The sequence below is a fragment of the Myotis nattereri genome (genome assembly GCF_964212035.1).
Source record: "Myotis nattereri genome assembly, chromosome: 4".
Lineage (NCBI taxonomy): Eukaryota > Metazoa > Chordata > Mammalia > Chiroptera > Vespertilionidae > Myotis > Myotis nattereri.
The window spans coordinates 5,591,635-5,611,852 of record NC_138079.1 but is presented as its reverse complement, the minus strand read 5'-3'; the positions used below and the strand labels follow the sequence as shown (position 1 = coordinate 5,611,852).

Genomic DNA, 20,218 nt, shown 5'->3' with positions numbered 1-20,218 from the left:
TGAAATACCACTTCACAGCCACTAGAATAGCTAAAATTTAAAATACCGATGATATTATTTGTTGAGAAGAAAGTGGAACAACCAGAACTCCTATTCATTCTTGTGAAGTGGTGTGACTGCTTTGGAAAAGACCTTCACAGTTTCTTATGTAGTTAAATCCATACCTATCCTATGATATAGCAATTCCATTCTTAGGTATTTTCCCAAGAGAAATGAAGATGATAAGTCCACAAAAAGTTGCACAAGAATGCTCACAGCAATTTCATTCCTATGAGTGCCAATATGCAAACAACCCAAATATATGTAAGCAGGTAAAAAATGGATGAGAAACTTGTAGTCTACTCATACACTGGAAAACTACCCAGTAGTAGGAAGGAAGGAATTACTAAATTACGTGACCTCAGACTTGAACTCAAATGTGTACGCACTTTGGGGATAAAGACAGGAGGTTGACCCTATGGGAAGAAGGACCAAGATCCTGGCACACGTGTAACACACACACCATGGGCTGGTATGCTCCAGCAATAGCATCCATGTCAGCCTGCTGACATGCTGTGTTGTGAAAGGCCATCTATTGAGGATGCTCTAGACAACTTGCATAGTAGGTTCCACTGGGAGACCTATAAGATCCCTTGCAGAACTATGATTCTATGGTTTGCCTATAATTATTTCATTCATGTTGGTGATGTCTCCGCCTCTGTGTTGTACAAGTTCTTTGAGAGCAGCAAACCGGGTTTACACCATGACCACACCACAGTGCTAACATGTCACTTACAAACAAATCACACTTACAAAGCAGTTTGTCCTATGTCAGACACTTAAGCACTTTTCATGTGTTAGCTCATTTTTTTTTACACCAGCCCCATGATGTAGATAACGTCAGTACCTCACAGCTGAGCCAGGATCCTAACCCTAGAAACCTGACACCAGAGCCTGTGCTTTTAACCCATGTTCATTGCTTCTGAGGGAGGCACAAAATACATGCTCAGCTAAGCACCTATAAAGGGCCTGAGTGGCTGATCATTGAATTTAATTTGTGGTTCAGTCATTTAAAAATGTGTTGTTATTAAAGTTACCAGTTCATTTCCATACAAACTACTAACCACATCCTACTGTCTCCCAAAAGGGTGTATTTGACGCTTAAAAAAAATAGGTGTGAAAATGAAACTGTATAAATGCAAACAGCAGCCCAGAGCGAGTGGCCTGCTTCCTGGGCTAGCCGTCTTCATTGACATTTAAATAACCACCCAGACTACATCTCTTACGATGCATGGAGTGTGAAAGATAGCAATGAAGCACTTTTGGAACTGGGCTGGTGTGGCCTTGGAGAGATGGCTTGGTTTTAACAAAGGGAACAAGCAGTATCCCTAACTTCAGATTCAAAAGGAACTAAATAATAGTCATTATTATAAATCACCTTTTTATTTAAACTAAGGACTCTCCTTAAAGTGCTGGCCCTACTATTATTTTAAATCATTAACTCCTCTTCTACCCGATGACCAGATAGCTCACCCTCTGTAGATGATAGTAAACAAGCCAGATGCCATAGGGGTAAGAGCTGGACTTCCAAGAAGGGATGATAATCTGAAGATGTCTTTTGGTACTGACTAAAGCAACACCAAAAGAATGTAAAATGGGCATCTGGGAGTTGAGCCAGGAGGAGGACAGGGGTTAAATTGGAGCTGAGGAGATGGGACCTGACCTATACATTCAAATAGGAGGGAAAAGAACGAGATTTTGTGAGTGCCCCGTATCACTGTAGGATGGTCCTCAGGTCCTAAAAGGACTCTAGGCTCCCAGGGCACAAATTCTCTTCTATCAGCAGATCAAAAAAAAAACCAAAAAAAAACACCAAAGCACCAGACCTCCAGCAACTACAGCGCAATAACTTGATCATCGCTGTGGAGTAGGGATCCTCCTAGATGGAAAACCATACTTCAGACCTATGTGATATCTGATTTCAGTCATTGGTATCCTCTCTTGTGAGAAAAGAGGTAGTAATTTGTAACAAGGAGGGATGTTGCCTTCTAGAGAGAAAAGAATAAAGAGAAAGTCTTTGAACGTTGGAAAGAGACCATTTAAATCTGGGGTTGGCTGTGTGAAACTTGAGTTGTCTGCAAAGAAATTAAGTTACGGATAAAAATTCATGTATATGTAAGTTTTTGTAAGTGGGGCATGGGTCAGACACATACTAGCAATATAGATGATGAGGCTTTGTTTGAGTAACAAGACCAATGTTATTATAAGGTGCTTCATTCTCAAGTACGGATTCCAGCTCTGGTGTTACTTGCTATTTTTTTTTTCTTTTTGAAAATTGAATAAGCTAAAATTAATCAGATTGTCTTGATAGTGGATTGAAACAAAATAGGTTTAGAGGGACTTGTAGAAAACAACTAGCCTTAAATTTAATGACAAAAAAAGAAAAAAAAAACAAATCTTCAAAAACACAAACTCACCATAATAGAGGAGCCAAACTTCCTTCTAGCTTTGTAAACGTTTCTCACATGTTGAGGCTTAAACTCGCAATATTGTTACTGTCCATTACTTTGCTCACAGCAGGCAAATAATGTTTACTAAATAAATCAATATTTTCTTCCCCAAAAGTTCATCCAAGTGACTGTTATTCATAAGTCCCTGAATGTTAGGGCTTCACAGATCACACAGTGCAGCTGATTTTACATATTTGAAACCTTACACAGAGTAGAGAAGTTAGTAGTTAATGCAGAAATCTCGGACTACACGGCCATCTACATCTACCTAAGAATTGTATGGCAGAAGGGCCATCACGATTAAAAATATTTTAAATGTTCTTTGAAAATTAAAACTAGATAACCTTGAGTTTCTCCTCATTTTAAAATACTTATAAAAGAAGATTTACTTGGTGTATAATGATCCTAATAGTAATCATGTAAAGAAAATGACTAGTATATAAGGGAGGAGGAAAAGAGAAAGGGAAGAGTGGAGAGAGGAAGAATGTGTAGGAAGGCAAGAAAGGTGGTGTTAGAGAGAAATATGGGGCCAAATGAAAGCAAAGAAAGGAGGAGGAAGCAAATGAGGAAAAGCTGATTTTTAATAATAAAAGGTCCAACATATGGTATATACATTCAATAGAATATTATTCAACCTTAACAAGGAATGAAATTCTGATACATACTACAGCATGGATGGTCCTTGAAAACTTTATGCTAAGTTAAATAAGTCAGACACCCAAAGACAAATATTGCATGATTCCACCCAGATGAGGTACCCAGGACTGTCAGAAAGTAGATTAGTGGTCCCCAAGAGCTGAGGGAGTGTTACTGGAATTAGTAGTGTTTAATGGGCACAGGGTTTCAGTTTGGGATGATGAAAAGTTCTCGAAATGAATGGTGGCAGTAATTAACACATCAATGTGAATATACTAATGTCACTGAACTATACATTTAAAATGCTAAATTTCATGTTAGGCATATCTTCCCACAACAAAAAACAAACTCTTTAAAAAGAAGACTTCGCATTGTTACAGCATCTCCTCTCCTCCTTTCTTCTTGACTTATAACACTTCAACGATCATGAAAGCCGGAAAGAAAGGAAATGAATAAACAGAAAGGATTGTGTTCAGTTTTCTTGAGGATTTTTCAAGTCATATGAGATTATCCATTGGATAAGAAGTCAACGTTTTTCTCCTGTAATTTTCTTCAGCCTGCTGGACAGATGTTTCTGGTGAGGTTGACGAGTTGCTCCCTGGCCTTGACTTCTCCCAGACTGGTTCTACATCAATGCGATACTCGTGTGGGCGCAGAACCACCCGCACGGGCACAGGGCGTTCCTGCTGCAGTCTGGCCCCGGGCCCAGCAGGGCTCCTCGGTGGAGATGAAAGCCAGGCTACCAGCTTCTGCCTGGTCCCAGGAGGAGAATGCGGTCCAGGTTCCGGCCTTGGGTGCCGCTCTCGCCTTCCTTCCTGCGTTCGCCTCCCAGGTCTTGTTCTCAGTGGAGCAGCATCCACTTTCTCCTGTGGAAATGGGAAAGCCAGGAGCCTGTTCTCCCGCTCGCTCAAAGGCTCAGGACAAAGGAGACGTGGAATTGGGAGCCGCTGCAGTCAAGCCCCTCCCTCTCGCCCGTGTCCTGGGAACCTAGGAAGGACCTGCAGACCGTGCGCTTCTTCACCGAAGAGGAAGGGCTTCCATGTTTCGGAGTTCAGGACACAAAGCTCTGCTTGGGCCACACTGCCCTGGGAATGGTCTTTGTGAAGATTGGTCTAATTCTGTCTAACATGATATTTCGTGTCAAAACTACCTCCTTAATGTCAGCAGTATGAAAACACAAGGCAATGACTTCAGCTTGACTCTGAGATCATCTTAAACCTGTGCTGCACCCGCTCAGTAGGTGCATGCACACTGTGGTCTTCAGTGTGCCCTGAGACCTAGACGATGCATCGGTGTCCTCCTCCTCCAGCACGTCCACTATGTGGGAGCATTTTCACATTGCAGGTCATTCGAGGGGAAACTGTGTGATTTATACATGCTGGCAAATGAAATAAATGGTCCCAACTTGACCAAGCACATCTTTATTACCCTGTGCGCATGAATGAAGGAAACTATAGAGAAAGAGCATAAACACTCTTTCCAGCAGCCAGGGAGCCCACAAGTGCTGCCACTGAACATAGTCCAGTAATCCCAGATTGCAAGTGACTGCCACAGAAGCACACAACAGTTGCGTTTATGGACAGACCTAGTAAGACCTTCAGCTTATGGAGAAATGGATACGCTCTGTCCAAAGGAACACATTCTTTTGAGCTATTTTTGCCTGGGGCTGGAAAAAATTGATAAGGAAATCTTCAATTGCTAGACTCATCATGTCATTGGCCTGCGGACATTCTCGAACAAACTTCTTTAGAATCAGAATATGAAGAGAAAATGGCAAGAGGAAGTGAAGCACCTTGCAGTGTTTACAGATGGCAAAACCAAGGTTCAGGACAACTCCCGCAGCCTGGGTCACAGCTCTACCAGGCTGGTCCAGACCTGGAATCAAAACTAGAAATGTCTCCCTGGCCGGCATGGCTCAGCGGTTGAGCATCTACCTATGAACCAGGAGGTCACGGTTCAATTCCCGGTCAGGGCACATTACTGGGTTGTGGGCTTGATTCCCATTGCGGAGCGTGCAGGAGGCAGCCGATCAATGATTCTCTCTAATCATTGATGTTTCTCTCTCTCTCTTCCTCTCCCTTCCTCTCTGAAATCAATAAAACTATATGTATTTTTTTTTATAAATTTCTTTATTGGTTAAGGTTATTACAAATGTGTTCTCATCCCCCCATTAACACCCAAGCTCCCCCCCCCCCCCCACTGCAACTCATGCTCTCAGCCCCCTGTTGTCCGTGTCCATTGGTTTGGCTTATATGCATGCATACAAGTCCTTTGGTTGATCTCTTCCCCTTACCCCCACCCTCCCCTACTTTCCCTCTGGGGATTGATAGTCCGGTTGCTGTTTCTCTGTACACAAAAAAAACCCTAGAAATGCCAGATTTCTTAGAATTGGCAGTTCATTTCATTTCCAATGAAAACTTAAAGCAGTGCAAAAAATTTAGAATTGGATTAAAAAGGTCGAGTGTTTTTCCCCTTTTACTTCACATGTGTTTTTTACAACACGCTTGTACACAAACTGCTTAGAGCTTACACAGGGATGGCCAGGCCTGGAAACAGCCCAGCAGGCTCCATTCATCTTGTGTCTCGAGTTGAACTGGGGCTTTGTGAGGCGGCCTGGAAACTTCCTGTGCGAACCGCCTGCTTCCCTCCAGGGTGCTAGTTATTTCACCTTCTGGTCGGTACAGAGTGTCCCATAAACTAGCATCAAGATGGTCCCTTCACAGTTAATCCTGTCACTGTGTGGCCCTACCTCCTCTTTCTGTAAAGAAATCCTTCTTATATTTTGGTGGGTAATTTGTTGTTTATTTCCTTTCTCTTGCATTTTGACAGAGTTCCTCCGTATTGGTGAGAACCAAGTACAGAACGTTTCATGTTTGTGCTTCCTTCATGAATTGACCCGGATTCCTTTTATATTTTCTGGGCTACACTTTGCCCTTTCTTAAAACTGTCTTAGAACATGTTCATCTAGTTTTGATATTTGTCCTTTTTTCAAAAAATCAAGACTGTGATTCAGGAACTTCGTGTCTCCTCACCTGCTGTGATGTGTCGGTATTTTCTACAGAAGATATCATTTACAGTTGGGACGTTAGTGCTTCAAGTTCTTGTTAAAGAATCTGACTTATAAGCCAAACCAATGGACATGGACAACAGGGGGATGGGAGCATGAGTGTGCGGGGCGGGGGGCGGGGGGGAGGTTGGGGGTTAATGGGGGGGATGAGGACACATTTGTAATACCTTAACTAATAATAATAATAATAATAATAATAATAATAATAAAGAAATAATAATACAAAAATAAAGTCTGTGTTTTGCATAAAAAAAAAAAAGAATCTGAGTTCTACAACAAATGTTTTTTATGTAGTTTAGGTTTCCAGGCCATGTGTTTGCTTCGCAGGAATGACCATTTTAACTAGCATTTAATAATCACAAGCAGAGATATTTGCTAAACATTTTTGAAAAGTCAGATTTCAGACATATTATAAAAACTTTTGCATTAGAGAGGAAATCATTTGTGGCTTCACAGAATATCTGAATGATTGATTTCAATATCAACTTCTATATTATTTCAACATCTTTCCTACAGGTATTTCTTTTTAAGTCTTCAGAGTAGCCCTTGACTTCACTTTTCATTGAGTCATAATCACCATAGTTTCTCATTAATAACATCTGGAGGTTTAGTCACTAACCCCAAGAGTCTCCACTGCCATCTTCCTAATCCTGGTCTCAGTGGAAAGAAACCTGGGGTTGCTTCTCAGATATGTATGCAAGTCCCCTGGGAGCCTGTAAATGCAGCTTCTGAATCAGCAGGTCTGGGCGGGGCCTAGGACTCTGCATTTCTAGCAAGCTCCCAGTCAGTGCTGCTGGTCTGTCTGGACTACACTTTGAGAGCAAGGATCTCTACAGCTATTTATGGGCCATAGCCTGAATTCAGAAACATCCTGATATTTAAAACAAACAAACGAAAGAATAAGAGAACGGGAGCTCAGGGGAAGTGAGAAGAAAGCTAGGGGTAAGAATAAAGTGATGAGTGAAAGGAACGAGAAAGACCTCTGTGGAGCAATGAGGCATTTCTTCCAGCCGACGGGAGTCACAGGGTGTCGGCATATGACATAGGACTGGGGACAGTGCAGGAGGCAGCCGATCAATGAGCGAGGGCAGGGTACCTCGCTTTTATCCAGTGTCTCCTGTGCAACCTGCAGTCTGACAGAGTGCTATGTGTGTATGCATGTATGTATATGTACATGTGCATATGGGTGTAGATGTCTGGATAGAGAGAGAGATATATATGTCTATGTGGGAGACGGATGGATAGAGAGAAATAGGTAGATGGATATTCTGCTTTATTCCAAAAAGGTTTGAAGAGGCAACTCGACTAGGGGCTCTCACATGCTCATATCTGAGCCATAGGGTCTGTTCTCAGTCCCCGCCTCCTCTTCTGGATCTGCTTTTGGTTCAGTAGATCCATTCAAACCTCCTCCATTGAGATGATTCCTCAAGAAAACTTTCCAGTTACTTTCCTCGATGAAATTGGTTTGTTTATCAGAGACTGAGTGCCAATGAAATAGAGGAGGGACAAGACCTTACCACCCACCCCAGATTTGGGGGAAATTGTGGAACAGGGGGAAAAGGAAATTTATATTTACTATTCACACTTTAGAATCCTGAAGAACTAAGTTATTACATATCTGCATAAGTTTCTAGCTGAATTCTTGTCTGGAGGCTTGGAGGAGTACTTGCAATAAAGGTGAAGAGCAAGAACATGAGATGCCTCTCAAACATGCATTCCAAACTCAGTGACTCCATCTTGTTCTCACCTTTATTTCCATACTAGAGGCCCAGTGTACGAACTCGTGCTTGGGTGGGGTCCCTCAGCCTGGCCAAAGATCAGAGCCAATGGGGCCGTCTTGCTCAGTCTGGGGCGAGGGACTGCAGGAGGTTGGCTGGCCATGGGAGGTTGGCTGTAGTAACACACTGACCACCAGGAGGCAGCTCCTGCATTGAGCGTCTGCCTCCTGGTGGTCAATGTGCATCATAGCAACCGGTCAATCAATAGTTCAGTCGTTCAGTCATTCTGTCACTTAGGCTTTTATATAGATAGATATTTCCATCGTTCTGGAATCTGCCAAGAAAGAAGATAGTGGATGCCTGCCTGCTAGGTGGTGCAATTCAAGAAGAAGTCTATTTTGGGCAAGGAGCTTGAGATTTGTCCTTTAATTATGGGTGTCTGACACTATAGTAGGAAGGGATTATTTTTAAAAAGTATATTAGTTCTACTTATTCATATGGTTTGAAGGATCAAATGGTTCTACAAGGGTTTTTTTGGGAAAAACCAGCAGTCTCCTCCTTGCCCCTTCCTTTGCTCTCTCTTTTCTTGGTGGCAACAATGTACATATTATACATGTAGAACATGATATTTTACAGGTGAGGTTGTATCAGATATCGCAGTATGACAGGTGGGAGTTAAAATCAGTAATTTGTAGGAGGGGCCTGGGTTTAATGAATGGTTTTGCCACTTACTAGTGGCATGACTTTGAACAAATCCCTTAGCGCAGGGCTCCTCAAACTTTATAAACAGGGGGCCAGTTCCCTGTCCCTCAGACCGTTGGAGGGCCGGACTATAGTTTAAAAAAAACCATGAACAAATTCCTATGCATACTGCACATATCTTATTTTGAAGTAAAACAAAACAAAACAAAACAAAACGGTAACAAATACAATATTTGTATTTGCATGTGGCCCGCGGGCCGTAGTTTGAGGACCCCTGCCTTAGAGCCTTGGTTTCTCCACCTGTACTAGTAAGTAAGCATCTGTAAATATGGTAGAAAGCATATTTAACCCACAAAGTGATTAATTAAAGTAGACACCATGATGGATAAAAGCTCTTTGCCCACTGGTTGCTTCCATTGTGGGGCAGAATGACAGGGGAACTGAGGTTGAGTTATATCAATAGTTCACTGTGTCCTTTCTTGTATATAACAGGTACTTAAATATATGTGTGGGATAAGTGAACATCTTTCTTCTCATAATGAAGTAGTTTAGAAAACAACCATGAATATTGGGAATCATTAAATGTTATATGAACCTTAAAACAGGCAAAACATCAAAATTAATCCTTAAGTTTTTAAGTTTCTCCTCCCCATTCTTTCATCTTCATTCCTTTTAACAGAAGACTGTATTTTAAATTTTTAATTATTCCATTTGCCTCAAAACATCAGAGATGCAAGATGATCAAAGAAGCAAAGAGCAACCTAGCCAGGTCTCTTCTGGAATTTAGCCTAGCCTCTTAATTATTTCCTCTCTCTCAGTCCTTCCTCCTCTGGCCCCCTTTCCACACAGCAGGCAGAGTGATCTTAAAAAAACAAATGCATATCCCAGTGAATCACCTTTTACTCCACAGAGTAAAATCTCTTACTGGCTCCCCATTTTTCCTTTGAATGAAAACAGAACTCCTGGCTCAGCCTACCAGGCTTCCCAAAGCTCCAACCTGGTCTTTGGCCTCCTCTTGTACCACTGTCCTCTCTCTCACCTTGCAAACTATCTCATACACAGTCATCCATCACTACATATTTGTTAGGTAAATGGCTTGAATAATAAATACATTATAAATAATAAAGGATAAAATTTTAAAAATATAATTTCAAGGACCTTGCTTTTATTTTCAAACTAGAGGCCCGGTGCATGGGTAGTGTCCCTAGGCCTGGCTGGCAATCAGCCCCAACAGCTGACTGGGGCCTTCCTTCCCCCAGCTGCCAGCTGCTGGCCTTCCTTCATTCTGTGCTGTCCCCTGGTGGTCAGTTCACATCATAGCGAGCAGTTGAACTCCAGGTTGGTCAAACTCCCGAGGGGACAATTTGCATATTAGCCTTTTATTATATAGGGTTTTCCTACTGGGTCAGGTGCGAAAGCTGGTATGAACCCAGTGGCTGGATCAGTGCTTACTTTGTCTTTGTCTTGGAGCCCAGATAAATGCGTGGGAGAGAGGGAGAAAGTTTAGATGGAAGTGGAGGGTAGGAGATTATCTGCTTTCTAACTAATGTGCTGGGCCATGTCAGGCTGAGTAGGCGGCTGCCTGAGGCTAATGTACCTTCAATCAGACAATGTGTGCCTGGGTCCTAACACAGTGGCTGGCACACAAAAGATGTGCAATAAATATTTGTTGAATTAACTAATAAAAGGGGCCTTCTTACTTTACCATATGCCTTCCAGGCTGCGAGTAACCCTGTGGGATTTCCTCCTTAATGCTGCCATTAAAGATCGCTTTTGCCCGTGTTTAGCTGAATGTTTTGATAGAAGGAAAGTGATGTAGTTTGTCTTGGCTGAGGCCAAGTCATGCTATTTTAAGAATGACTATCCAAGTCCAGTTGAGAAAAGACCCATTCATTGCTGGGATTCATAAGTATTCCCCTGCACATCCACAAAGACAGTTTCCTTTCAAAGTCACTAGGGAGCTCCTTTCTTACATCTAAAGTAACTGCTGGGAAGGAGCTTGTTGGAGAAAGAGCAAAGGCTTGAGCTATAGTCTAATGTGGATGGGATTGCCAGTGTACTATTGCATGTTTTGTGCTGGGGCTCACTTGGCTCCCAAGGCGGCCAGGGCAGTAGCACTTGCATAAGAAGTGAGTAGTGTACGTCATTGGGCTGAAAGAAGGCATCCAGCTTCACGTGGCCACAGGAGCTCAGCAAAGGGTCGTCTGGCGGAGTTTGTGACACTCTCTCATGGAGAACATTGTGGGGAGCTGGAGAACCCTTTCTGGCATCTGAAAGGTGTGGTAGTTCCTTGAAACGCCCCGGCTAGAGGTGATTTATGCAGCCTAGGGGTGCCAGGTGACCTCAGCCTGTATGGCAGCACGGAATGTTGGTAATGGCTTCTGGAAACCTATCGGGAGCAAAGTTCTGAGCTCATATTTGGGCTCCTCAAGAAAGTGTGTCATCAGTTAGCCATGTTGGTTATGAGTTTCCAAATGGGGGTTGGTGGCATGCCACATGTTTACTATTCTTTTTTGTTTGTTTTATTAAAATCTAATAATTAGATCTAAAAATCCATTTAATCTTCACATAAACTGTTAGGTAAGTACTGTCATAATCTTTCTTTTTTCAGATGAGGAAATGGGTACAGACATAGTCAGTTTCCTAAAGCCAGTTAGTAGTGAAACTTGTATTCGAACACATGCCCTCCTAACTCCAGACCCCAAGCTCTTAAGAACCATGTAATTTTCCCTTAGAATGCTGGAGTGCTGATATTTAAGGCAGTGATCACCCATTTATACCGTAGAGTCAGTGAGTTTCTCCCTTTGTCCTACCTAAGATAGGAAAATATAAAAGATTAGTAAGGTTGGTACGGCTGATGACAAACTTTAGCTGCTTTATAACACGAACACTGATTCTTAGTCTAAATATTGAAAGCATTTCTTAGTATATGACTACTCTAGTCAAGGACATATGGATTATTTCTAGATCATTTTTAAAGCTGGAATGCAGTACATCTATACCTTCAGATCTGATCCAAGGAGGAGTTCTATTATCAAATGAGGTTTTTCACCCCTTGAAACTTTTTATTCTAAAAGTATAGGTGTTAATCACTCTGTCTTGGTGGGATTCTGAAGGCGGGGAATTATATTTTGTTTTTCTTAAACCCTTAACACATGTTCTTTTAATGGGATGATCACTCTATTTGTGGAAATATATTTACTGTCACTTTCCCCCAAGTATTTATTTCTGTAATTAACTATTAAAATTATTTATAAATATTCCATTTATAGCATCCATGTAAAACAGTTTGGATTTTACTCAAAGGCAGAAAGAAAATACAAATAAATAAACAAAATCTTCAAATATTTTTAGTTGGCATTAGAAATGTCAAAATATGGTTTTATTTCTTTTCTGTTCTTTTTGTTTTACAGAAAAATCTGTCATTGCTCAACCAATATTTGTTTTTGAAAAGAGAGAGCAATCTTTTAAGGTAAGATGAAGTGACTTTTTTGTTTGATTTTTACTTTGACAAAGAAAATTATATTGAAAGAAGCTAGCTACACTAAACGATATATCCCTGCTGAATAAGTTTATTTTCTTATTCTTCACTTACAGAGTAGTGCCTCCAGAATATTTATATAGTAGGGATTTACCGACAGCAATTTAGCTGCAATGGGAAGCCAGTGACCTTGTCTTGAATCTCCACTAAATTATACATTTTTCGAGTGACTTGGGTGGGAGGGACTGAAAGAGATCAGAAGGGCTAAGGCTCCTCCAATCCAGCCTGACACGGAGTATTAAATAAGTTGTAAACTGCGATATTTGATTTAAAAAGGGATCTGAAGAACCCTGTCTTTTTTATCAGCATCATAGTTGCTTCAAAAGACAAACAATACGATTACTAGTAGTATTCTCACTTTATCTTACTATTTCCTTGTTATTCATTCTTACGCAGGTAATGTACAGTGGGGCCTTGACTTACGAGTTTAATTCGTTCTGTGACGGAGCTTGTAACTCAAATTACTCGTATGTCAAATCAATTGTGAACGAGTGAGACACATGATGCGGGGCTGATGTTGTGGCGTTCACTGTGACGTTCGCTGCGCCAACTAGCGGTGGGGTATCTGAAGCTGGCTCATAACCCGAATTTTAGCTCGCAGCTCAAAGCAAAAAATCGGCCGAGAGATGGCTCGTATCTCGAAAAACTCGTTAGTCGGGACACTCGTAAGTCAAGGCCCCACTGTACATCACTACCCCCAAAGTTAACTAAAGAAATCTTAACCCCCCAAGCCCTTGTTGAAAAACCAGATTCACGGGCCCCAGCCCAGGTTAGCCATTCAGAATCCTAAGTAGGAGTTTCAGAAGCTCCCAGGGGTTCTGCAGTCACTGGAAAGTGGACCCGCTCTGCTGGACTGGCTCGCTCTTGAATGCATGTTCATGACTAACGGTGAGCAGCTGTGTCCTGGCCTCGCTCAAGAGACCTGGCTGTGGAGAATTCTCTTAGAAAGCGACAGGGGAGAAGTCTGGTGTGAAAACTCTCACTGGCAGCTTCCTTTCCTTCCAGAGGCCTGCTGAAGAGACCCTGCATGAAGCAGCGGAACCTGGTAACGATTTAAATCTTGTATTTCAAAATCAACCTTTAGACAAAGAACATACTAGTAAGCAGGCACAAGCATTTTAGCATGTGGCACAGACTATGTAAAACTTGATGGTTTTTCTTGTGTTTAAACATGAAAGTGTTATGTGCTCACACAGAATAGGGTATACAGATGTCATATTATAAAATGGCACACTGGAACTTTATATCATGTTATTAAGTGATGCTATCCCAATAAATTTAATTTAAAAAGATTTCAACAGGAAAATGTAGTTCAAACTGCATTAAAAACTCAAAATGAAAAAAAAAATTATTAAAACATGAGAAATAAATTCTTCGAAACAAAGAAAGCCTGAGGAGAAAATTCAGATTAAAGGAGATAGACGACTTGTGACAATCAAATGCAGTCTATGATTCTGGGCTGAATCCTGCACTGGGTGGAAAATGTTACAAAGTACATTATTAGTCAATGGACAAAATAATGGTTGGTGGGTTAGTTCAGAATATTGTATGTTATGTTAAATTTCTTGCAGTTGATCATCATACTGGGATAATATGAGAGATTTTCTTATTCTAAAATAATGAACATTGAAATATTTAGGTGAAAGGGACATAAAACACACAGTTTAATCTGAAGTGATTCAGCAAAATATGTATGTAAATCGAGAATGATAAATCAAATGAGGCAAAACGTTTACAGCTGCTGAAACTGATTGAAGGGCATATGAGAATCCTTTGTACTATTTTTACAACTTTTCTGTAAATTTGAAAATATTTTCAAATTAAAATAAAATTAAAAACAAAGAAACAAACAAGAAAGTAGATTGGCTATTGTTTTGAGAGATGACGTGAGGGTCCCTGAAATCAGTGACGTTCACAACTCTAAAATCCCATGATTCTCTACTGCCTTTGTTTCCACGTACCCAAAACATTCTCCATACAATCTCGGAATTCATATGCAATTTCTTGCTGAAACTACTTGTGTCTGATAGTTTCACAACTGTTGATATGACTATCAGTTCATAATCACCTAGCTATTAACCCCAATATTTAAAATTGTGCTTCAGAAGTTAATGTGTTACCCAATGATAATTTGTATAGACAAAAGGAAATTCTATTTGTCCCCCATATCATCGGTTGAGGATAATTTGTTATTGCAAGCAATTTTATCCTTCACATTGAATTTCTTGCAGAATGTAATGGTTTTTCAAGAAAGCGCATACGGTCTTCATCTTTTTCTTTGCAAACTACAGATTCTCAGTCCCAAGGAGGTAGGTATAGTGTAGACTGTGAGTGTTTCTCTGTTACATTTAGTCTGAGTATAAAATTTCTAAGAAATTTTCAAATGGATAATTTTTAAAAGTCTACCCACTGGATAGTGCTTATAATATATGGTTATATGAAAATAGCAGATTGTTTTCATATAACCATACGGTGAGTGCATTCAATTGGTCAACATTGAAAAAAGACTGAAAGGACGGAAGCCACAATGTTAGAAATGGTTATTTCAGGTAATGGGATTATGAGTGGTTTGGTTTTTTAGCTCCCTCTTTGTATTTTGCGATGTTTACAAAGTTTCTGCCTTAAGCATGTATTAGTTTTTGTAGGGAAAACAGCCATTTTCTCGTAAGCAACCACCTACTTAAATAAAAGATGTCCACCTTTTAAAAAGACACTTTGTTCTAAGAACGTCATCATATAGTGCTGTGTTCTGAATAATCAGTGACTTCGTTTGCCTCTCTTCTACACTCAACGCACTCCGTTGATTGCATTGCTCTCTGCCTTGTAATACAGCTGTTTATGCTATGTCTGTCTCCTCCACTGTAAGTGCCTTGAGATCATCGTCATGCCTGATAGAGTATCTTAAACACGGTGAGCCTCAAAGAGTTTCTAGAACTTTGAGCCTGTCACGCTGACCTTTCCAAATCCATTCTCCTTAATGATGATCTTTCTTTCTCAGCTGCTATAAAATACTGACATTTTAGTGGCAAACAAAGTAGAGGTCTTAACGAAGTATGAACAGAAGAATACCTTAAGAACTTTACAAAGCCAGACAATATATCTGTTTATTTTCGGCAGAAAGTTTGAACTTGATGATTTTTTTTTAGGATTTCATGTTTATGTTAGCAATATACTGTATACGGCAGCCCTATAAAAGAATTTGCTTTATTTTACTTATTATTTTCCATGTATATGGTTTATAATACATATAGTTGTATATACAAGATATACAACTATGCTTTAGATTCTTATTCTAAAGTTTATGCTTTAGATTTATATTTTAAAGTTTAGAATATTAATCCTTTTGTACTTTTCATTAATTAAAACATTACTTCCTTTTTATTTGAAATTTATAATGCTTTGCTAAGCATTATAAAAACTTTTATTTTAATAAAAACTATTTTATTTTAATTAAAGATTTGAAATGGTTGGAACATTTTCTACATTAAAATTATGATTTATATTCTTGGGTGTTTTTGTTTCTACTGAACAACCAATTGCCTTTTCCAAGTTAAGCTTGCCACTAGAAATAAAAAAAAAACCCCACACACTATTCACTTTCTTTTCACTGATCCTTATGTACCTGGGAACCACTGCATATTCAAATTAATGAATTTATATTCTTATTAAGAATTCCAAGCATGACTGAGCAACAGGATGTCAGACACCTTTCAGATACAGAAGAGATGCTTCTAACTCAGCAAGCCCCTCTAAGCCTCACTGACCCGTTACAGACAGTAAGAGGAATGGGGTCCTAATCTCAGAGGGATGGCTTTGAGCTATCGAGATAACTGCTAAATTCTTCTTATTTCAATCAGACCAAAAAAAGTCAGCTACACAAAAAGGAAAGACTGAATAAAGAAACCTTCATATCAGTAAGCACCATTCCTTTGTATGTAGTGCAGAATATCGGTGGTATTGCAACGGAGAAAAATTGCATAATTTTATATGGTCAATTCATTGTTGCTTTTCAAGAATGAAGATAATAAACACCACTTAATTGAATTTTGAATTACAGAAGCAATTCTACCCCCAATTTGGAGCAGGTTATAATACTTTGAAAAAGCAATTCTTATTCTTTTCTCATCTCCATTACTCAAATGCTCCAAGGCTCCTGTTTCTGCAACCAGGAGGTGATCACTTTGAAATGTCTAGTAATTCTGTACTTGTAGCCACCACCACAGTCTTAGCCCACAAGCACACTTCCTAGGAAAATAACGTATCACAATGATTTCACTGCTGTCTCCAGGTATTATTAGAGTAGGGAGAGGGACAGAATTTGCTAACAATTTTTTAACATTCTGTAAGAGTTCATTATCAATTTAGATTTTATAATCTGTAGAATTTGCCTCAGTATTCCATTTCATGATTCTAAAGACGGCCTATTCTGTTAATGACCTAATTGTCACTTACATTTATGAGAGGAAACAACTATGTAGCACAACTCATCCTGCCACCACGCATTTCTAGCAGTCAGCGCTCTCCCGTGCACTGCCTCCTACCCTATTAGTGCGGACACTGACATCTACTGGTGAGTTCCATGCGAGACTGTTAGAACCCAAATCGCACAGAAACAGACCCACTCTCCTAGACTTAATTTTTTCTAAATATTTTTTTTCTTACAGTGAAGAAAAACAATGTTTTTATGACACCAACTCTTGTGCAAAGGAGTGTTGACATGAACAGTGCAGAACAAAGTATGTAGTTTCTCTATTACGAAAACCTCAGAAATTACATTTTACCATCTATATTTTAATCTGCGTGTGTGTGTATGTGTGTGTGTGTGTGTGTGTGTGTGTGTTGGGGGGATGGAGGTAAGGCTGAGTGACAAAACGTGAAAGAGTGTATTTAATAAGCCAGGTCCCATGGCCAAAATAAATACTTATTGGGTAAAATCTTGGCTGGAAGTAAGTACTAAGCAATTCACTGGCTATTTTGACTTTGATTACTTAATCATAATCATTAAATTAGTCAAATAATATGGAGGAAGAAGTATTTCATTCACTTAAGATATGTTGACTCTTTAATTCTGTTCCATTAAGGTCCTTTGAAACATTCTGAACATGTCCTAAGACCTGCTATTTTGCAGCCACCTCGAGCTCAAAGTTGTGAAAAGGTAAGACACCATGCATTGGAACACTGCAAGACTAAAGAAAAAACAAAAAATAAGGTAAGAAAACTCTGCCGTGGAAGGACTGACCGCAGTCCCTCATCCGTCCGTTAGTAGGTGGCTGTGGGCCCCACACCAGTCATGAGCATTAGGAGTCGTTAGGGGTCGTCTGAGCTTTATGTTGTTGCAGAATCAGCTGCAGAGCTGGAGAACCTGGCCTAGATAGCGAAGAGCCCTCATCACCGCATTCCACATGCCCTCTTACCTTGGAGAGCTGTTCCCAGGACCAAGTGTTGTGATCTCTCTGAAGCTGCAAAACTGAGTCCTACAGGACTGAAAACCTTGTGGTCTTGTTCCCGTGCCCTGAGCCCATGTAAGAATAGGGAAAGCAATGAGGTGCCAGGGGCTGGGAGTCGGAAGTCAAACGTAGCGTGGCTTTGCTGGTTTAGGTCACACCAGGGACCTTTTCATGGATAACAGGAGCAGGGAACTACCTGCACAGTGTAGCTGGGGGGAGGGGAAGGGGGACGTTGGGAAGCCTCTGGAGATGACAAGAATTCTCTCTTCCATTGTGATATGTTATTTTCCTAGGAAGTGGGCTTGTGGGCTAAGGACTGTTATGGGTGGCTGAATCAGGCTTCATGGGCCTTTTAAAGGACATACTCATTTTGCTCAGGCCATGCAGATATGGGTTTGGGACAGTCTCTTGCTATAGTTCTAGCTGTTTCCTTCAGAAGCGGGCACTTCAGAGGAATGAGACACAAGATGGAATTTAAGAGTTACTTCCATCAGTCATTTATTTCCAGCTAAACTATTGAGGGTTGGTCCACCTCATTTTGTTTTGTTTTTCCTTACTGAACATAAGGATAGCAACACATGGAGTGTTAAAAATAACAGTGAGTTCATTAATTCAATGAAAAGAAATCAAGTTGGTAGTAATCCTACCTCTGCTACTATCTATGTTTGCATTCTTGGAAAAAGCACCCAACCTTCCCTTTCTATTAGTGAAGTGAGGGAGTTCAACTTAGTCAACATTTGCCAACATTTTTATATTTCTAATTCTTTTTTTTGGTAAAATCTGATTTCATGAGACCCATTGTGAATTAAAAAAAAAACATTTTTTTATTTATGCATGGTTTATGATGTGATTTTTAAGTAACATGTTTTAAATTTTAAATCAGTATATTATTAAAAGTTTCATTTCTAATAATCATCACATATTATTTAAAAGCTTTTATTTATTTATTTATGAAGTGATGCATGTTAATTTTTTAAAAGTTTATAAGAAGTCCTGACTGGTTTGGCTCAGTGGATAGAGCGTCGGCCTGTGGACTGAAGAGTCCCAGGTTCGATTCCGGTCAAGGCCATGTACCTGGGTTGCAGGCACATCCCTAGTAGGGGGTGTGCAGGAGGCAGCTGATTGATGTTTCTCTCATCGATGTTTCTAACTCTCTATACTTCTCCCTTCCTCTCTGTAAAAAATCAATAAAATATAGTTTTTAAAAAGTTTATAAGAAAAAATATGTGTTGACTAATTTTAAAATGTTATTATATTGCATTTGATTTTGTAACAGCATTACCATAAATTATAGATTAAAATTTTTATTACATGTTATGATATCAAAAATAGATCAATATTTCTTCTTCGGCATGTTTTTAAAAATCTTAATTGCATATTTAAATAATAAAATATAATATATTTCTTGCATTTTCTTCCTAAGTGATTAAGCATAAGGAAAATTTTCAGGCTATTGTTTGTAAGCATTTCTACTTGAACAACTCATGAAGGTTATGAATAGAACTTACTCTTCATTAGTGAAAAGCCTAATTGGATATGCCCATCATTTTCTATTTAATGATGATCTTTTAACATCTAAAGAATAGCTAAATACTATGTAAGAATTCTGACAAAATATATGTAATTTATAGATCTAGTGAAAATTATTTCTAGGTGAATTTTATAGAACCATTATTTTCATGTTCCTTATTAATTTGTATATCAAAATCAGAAATATTTTTATACATCCTGTCATTAATCAGTGGTCACTTATTGTGTATAATTTAAACCATATATGCCTAATAAAAACTATTTTAAGCAACATTAAGAGTAAAATCTGTGATTTTGGCTGAGTGATGAATCCTCTGCGTGACTGAGTCATGAACATATATTTTGATTGTTGCTAACCAATGATGCATATTCTCTTGATATATATTTCTCAGCTCTCAAATTCTATTATAATAGGGAACTACTCAAAATTATTTCTATTGGTTGACATAAGATTAAAGTAGAAACAGACCCCATCTGTCTTTATTTTATTCATTTATTTGTTTGATGGAAATATTTATTTTTTAATTTTTTTATTTTTATTTATTTCAGAGAGGAAGAGAGAGGGAGAGAGAGATAGAAACATCAATGATGAGAGAGAATTGTTGATTGGCTGCCTTCTGCATGCCTTACACTGGGGATTTTTTTTTTTTTTTAAGATTGGCCGTCATTCTTTTTTTTTTTTTTTAATATATTTTATTGATTTTTTTTTTACAGAGAGGAAGGGAGAGGGGTAGAGAGTTAGAAACATCAATCAGCTGCCTCTTGCACACCCCCTACTGGGGATGTGCCGCAACCCAGGTACATGCCCTTGACCAGAATCAAACCTGGGACCCTTCAGTCTGCAGGCTGATGCTCTATCCACTGAGCCAAACTGCTTAGGGCTGGGGATTTATTTTTTAATATATTTTTACTAGAGGCCTGATGCACAAAATTCATGCAAGAGTAGGCCTTCCTTCCCCCAGCTGCCAGCACCAGCTTCCCACTGGCACCTGGGACCTGGGCTTCCCTCTCAGCCCCGGCTTTGTCCGGAAGGTCGTCTGGAAGGACATCTGGTCTAATTAGCATATTATGCTTTTATTATTATAGAT

General features: G+C 39.6%; 1 protein-coding gene across 2 annotated transcripts in view; it reads left to right on the top strand.

Annotated features, from left to right (window-relative positions):
• RANBP3L (RAN binding protein 3 like) overlaps window positions 1-20,218 on the top strand; it is a 40,455-nt gene that overhangs the window by 4,098 nt on the left and 16,139 nt on the right. Inside the window, exons 2-6 of one of the 2 annotated variants that reach the window (XR_013995960.1) lie at window positions 12,026-12,084; window positions 13,159-13,198; window positions 14,385-14,462; window positions 16,818-16,889; window positions 17,235-17,362. Coding sequence is in view for 1 of the 2 variants with exons in the window: in XM_081090552.1 (XP_080946678.1) it covers window positions 12,026-12,084; window positions 13,159-13,198; window positions 14,385-14,462; window positions 16,818-16,889; window positions 17,235-17,308 (323 nt within the window). In the remaining variant the exon portion in view is untranslated. The remainder of the gene's footprint in view (window positions 1-12,025; window positions 12,085-13,158; window positions 13,199-14,384; window positions 14,463-16,817; window positions 16,890-17,234; window positions 17,363-20,218) is intronic. The other variant, XM_081090552.1, reaches the window with a different exon arrangement.